Raw genomic sequence first — 5,324 nt, forward strand, 5'->3', positions numbered from 1 at the left:
TTTACAGTTCAAATAATATATATATATATATATTACCTAAAATGTTGTTATATAACGAAAGATAAGGTTTGTTAAGTTATCCGGAAGCTTAAGAATCATATACTAATGGAAAGCGATAACTTGGGGAAAGCAATAAGTAAGGAAGTATCTCTGAAACTGTACATAGACCTCTAACTCACTTATAAGATTTTGACAGCACATTATTCTTTGAATTCTATACAGTAGTATTCCCAATTCTTTCATACGTTCAATTAATGTGTATGGCGTTTATATTACCTTTGTAAATATACAAAACACATCACATTGATATATATATACGTTCTGTAGTAAAGATTGAATAATTTTCCATATGTCTATTTTCAGAATTACATAAGTGAAAGCGAATAGTATCTAGCTGTATCGTTGAAATTTGGATTTAAAATGTGAAGTATTTGCGAGTGAGACATCAAATCATTTCGATTAAACCAATAAAGTTAATATTATATTTGTACTTTGAAATTCAAAAATGGTCTTAGATTCAGAATTATGTTTGTTAGCCACTTTTCATTGCTTTCATCGAAGCGTAATTATGTAACTATTTAAACAAAGTAATTTTTATTAACAATGCGATACAGTTTCTTCACTTATTGAAGCTCTATTATTATTACTACTACAGAGAATGTGTTACTTAATGCTTTCATTATCAAGTTCCATGAAAAATATTTTTTGTAGCAAATAATCGATGTCTCCAGTATCATGTCATTTTTTCGTTTCCTTTCAATTTTTTGTGTGACCGAAATACAACACTTAACTTATTAAAATGACACAACAGTTTAACTAATTAAATAGTTTGTATTTATGACTGTTTTTTGCAACCCCAAATAAAAAAAACATTTAGCAAAAAATATAATTTGTATAGTAATCCATAGAAGAGACGAAAGTGATATTTTTAGATAAGACATTGGGTTTAACATATTATGCATTTTACTATAAATTTTTGATTCATATATAATATTAAGTAAGAATATCCAAAATTTTTGTATAATTTACAAAAGTATATCTGATATGTTAAAATAACAGATATTATACAAATTATTCGCTACTTACCTAGGTCACACGTTTCTCAGCTGTTTAGTTCTATAAAAGGGCATTAACAGTGAACATCACACACGAAAAAAGATTTGTTAATTATCAAGAAACAAAGAATTTACAAAAGTAATATTAAAATCAACTAAGGAATTATTATAAATATAACCGAGGTTAAGTAAAACGTACATACATATTCAGGGTATGCTTAAAACTCTACGTTCCTTAGTTTCGCAGCTATGCATAAGATGTGAAATTTAACTAGTAGAAAAAATTAATATTACTGATTTATTTTCTCTATTTTACATCAAAATCGAAAAAAAATAACAAATTATGAAATTATTTTCTGGAGACGCGAGTAGTTTAATGAAATTAGTATACATGCATTATCTACAAGAAGTTTTCTCTGCTATCTATACTTAGTTTTCTCATTAAAACTGTGAAATTGATTTTAGATGTGCAACTAAGTAGCAAAACATTGTACTGATAGTTATTATCAGTTGATGTTTTCACATTAAGCGTTGACGGCACACGCGTGAGACGTGGTAGCTGCATCTCTCTCGAGCTTGATGAATTGAAAACTGTGTTTCTGTTTTCTTGAGTTTCAGTTTAATTATCGTGAATGTGTTTTGTTCAGTCCCCCAGTATTCTTTGATTTATTAGTTTTCCATTTTCTTGTATATAAGTATATTTCGTTTTTCTTGAAGTTTGTATCATGAAACTTTTTATGCTGTTTAGCATAACAAATTCGAAACAAAATATAATTTGGTATAAACTCACCTTACGTAAATATCACATAAATTATGACTAAAATGAAATATGGTTTGTACTTAAATACTCAAAATAAGGTAAAAAAATATTTATTGATCCTATAAGCTCGTTAAAGATTTTATAAATCTATCTCGTAGCGTCCTTTTAGCGTTATTTACCTGCTTTTGTTAATTAAGATACTATGCTATTTTTCTGCAACGAACGTTTCAGTTCCTTTAGATCAGGATAGGTTGAAACTATGCGCATGCGCCTGATACATCGCAGCTTTCAATTGGAGATGGGTCTCGCACTGTGCAGACTCGGCGCCGATCATCATCGGTGGGTAAAAGACAGAAGCTTCAACACAGAATAGTTAGTCCATAAAGTTTCATCTGCAAACAATGTGTTTCTTAGTGAGATGGGAAGAAAACTGAGAGTGACACAGAGTTATGGTGGAAAAAAGATTCAACCAAATGAAAACATTTTTAATATGTTAGTAATACTACGTATGCTTTAATGAGAGAAGTAAAATAGAAAATAAGATGTCTTCCATTTTATAGAGATACATTACTATCAAACACACCCGTAACTTCTAGAATATCTGCCTAGAATGTTGATGAAGTATACAGGTGAGGACGAAGAGTGAAACTGGTTAACCTTTTATTAAACAGAAAAAACAATCTGGAATTTTTTATTGTAAATTCGTTGTCAAGAAGGTGATTAAAAACCAAGATGAAGATGGTGTGCAGAATTTCAGGAGTTTTAATATCACTGTTGTTCTTCAGTCTTCTGAAAGGTAATTATATTAATATTTTTATTTCACACCTAGCAGCGACTTTCCAGAATTTAAGTAGTTAATTTAAGACATACCTATACAAATATTTGATTCGGTTAGAAAAAGCAACGGATTTTTGACAACCATTACAAATGCGAAATATATATACTTATATAAGAACTTACTAAGTAAACGTACATGCATGTTTTATGTATATTACTGCTTATCTAAAGAAATTAATAAGGAATGGGCTTTTGAGAAGTTATTTCTTGAATCCGCAAGACGTGAGAATAGAAACCTTGATAAAAGATAAAAAATAATAAATTAACACTTCTAAATGAAAACATTTACTAGTTTATTTTCTGCGTCGTTTCGAGCAGACGTCCTTCGTCAGGCAGTAAAGACCGAGTTACAATGGAATTAGGCACAGAAGTTTAGACGTGTCAGTTTATTCTTCATTATCATTTATCCAAGTTTTGAGAAGTTATCCCATACCTTGGGAATAACATTATTTAATGAGAACTGCAATACTGTGCAGTTTAAGAACTTTATACTGGATAACTACATTGGGTTTATAAACCCAAATAAAAAATATAACAATTCACAGAAGCGTAATAATTTCATAGACAAAATATTTGACTTGATACGTCATCTAGATTCAACGGAAGTTATTAAATAGAGCAATTGATAGTTGGTGAATACACATTAGTAAGAACAAGTCTTAGAACAAACAAGATTTATATTTAGTAATATGTCCATACATATTATATTATTATTGTTTAAGTTACTAAAAAAAAACAACTTATAATATCCAGGTAAAATGCCAATAGATACTAATATCTAGGTGATACGATGAAATTTTGCCGTGTCATCTGCGTTGAATTTTCAGTGTTTAGCTAGACATCTGTAGGTATGTAAACATTTGTTCTTCTACCAATTGCACTATATCTATATATTCTATGAAGCATTACAATAAAACATGATCTGACGAAAAACCTGCTTGTTTGTATTGAAGAAATCTGAAACTAAGAAAGTGAACATTCTCAATTCATTAAAAAATGAAGGTTATTAAAGAAATACTGCCTGCTTTATAGACTACACGTGAGACCGAAAACTTTCATTAAACACATTCGTAAATATCCAGTAATTCACCATGGTTCATTTGTATGATGTACTGTGTGTATTGGTATATATATATACGTTTCTTTTCGCTTAATATGATTGATGCTCATACAGTTCCAGACATAGCAAAACTTTGTTATATAGGAATTCTCATCTAAACTGAAAGCATACTTCTGATTTTTTCCACATTATTATCAGTCTAGCTATCTTACTCTCTATTTTGCTATTATCTATATCGATGTAACTAGGTGTCTATCTGAATATCTGTTCTTGTTGTTTTACGAACTTATCCATTGTTAATATATGGACAGACAAAAGTGCTCAAATTGTTTGTTTGAAAAAGTCTGAATAATGGTTTAAAAATGTAGAAACATTCTTCAAGGTTTCATTAATACAGAGTAACATTCTTTTTAAATAAAGTAAAGTAAAAATGACAGATTCATTGTGAAAGCAATGTTACTAATACATAATAAGTAATGTCAAAGCTACTTAGACATTTTTTTTGATACCACAGATTATTTTGATATTAACAAGTGAATTAAATTAGTAATTAATTTATTATAACAGAGATATGAACAACAATATTTTGATAAATTACACTTGTTATTTTTCTCGTTTTCTTAGTACCAATCTCTGCAACGGTCTGTCTGCACTCTGTTAACGGCATACCCTTCGATTAACAATAGCTTCAATTTTGCTATTTTTGAACATAAACAAATATGAGACATTATCCACGTTATAGGTATTAAACAACAAGTGCATGGACAAGAGAATAGTATTTAATTGTAGCGTTTAAATTACTGTAATTTACACTTATTTGGATAAATTATACTTGTTATTGTTGTCGTTTTATTAGTACAAATTTCTATAATGGGCTGTTAACAGCGGGGAGTCGAACCAGAATTTTAACATTATTACATATTTATAAATGTAATGTATACTTTTGACATAGATTCTGTGTTTTATTATTACAAAACATGAATTTTCTACATACCCAAAATTTCTGAATTTATTAATATTATATTAATGCTAATGTTAATAACTGCATTAGCATAATACTTACTGTTATTACTATGCTATAATAGCATTTATTGTAGTTATTTTAATATATATTAAGTATATATATTGCATAACAAAGTGTACATATATTTACATCCTGGTAACCAAGACGGTTAAATATGTTTTTAATAACCATGTGAATCATTTGATATTTTATCGAAGAATAAAATTTCCATAAGAAGTTTACAGTAAAGAATAAAACGTACCGATCAGATAAGATAGCAATTTTTCACCATTCAGTAGTAAAACATATACCACCACTAAAAATGATCTTTTTTTACGATATATCAAATATACAAAGTCAATTTGTTATTGAATGCTACTATTTAAAAGGCTTCACTTAAGCTCAATTTTATGTACAGCAACTATTGTCATGTTCTCATTTTCTTCAAAAATAAATTTTATGTTCATAGGCTACGTACACATTCGCCCCCCAGTGGCACAGTGGTATGTCTGAGGGCATGTTTGATACCCGTGGTGGGTAGAGCACAGATAGCCCATCGTGTAGCTTTGTGCTTAACAAACAAACGTACACATTCATATAACGTCGTGA

General features: G+C 29.0%; 1 protein-coding gene across 6 annotated transcripts in view; it reads left to right on the top strand.

Moving 5' to 3' along the window:
- The first annotated feature begins 2,156 nt into the window (after positions 1-2,156).
- The window catches only part of LOC106473452 (neuronal acetylcholine receptor subunit alpha-7-like), a 146,710-nt gene continuing 143,542 nt past the window's right edge, over positions 2,157-5,324 (top strand). For all 6 annotated transcript variants that reach the window (XM_022402923.1, XM_013934136.2, XM_022402941.1 and 3 more), the window contains exon 1: positions 2,157-2,611. In XM_022402923.1, the coding sequence (XP_022258631.1) occupies positions 2,548-2,611 (64 nt within the window). In that variant the 5' untranslated portion in view covers positions 2,157-2,547. The remainder of the gene's footprint in view (positions 2,612-5,324) is intronic.

The sequence above is a fragment of the Limulus polyphemus genome, unplaced genomic scaffold, assembly GCF_000517525.1.
Source record: "Limulus polyphemus unplaced genomic scaffold, Limulus_polyphemus-2.1.2 Scaffold130, whole genome shotgun sequence".
Lineage (NCBI taxonomy): Eukaryota > Metazoa > Arthropoda > Merostomata > Xiphosura > Limulidae > Limulus > Limulus polyphemus.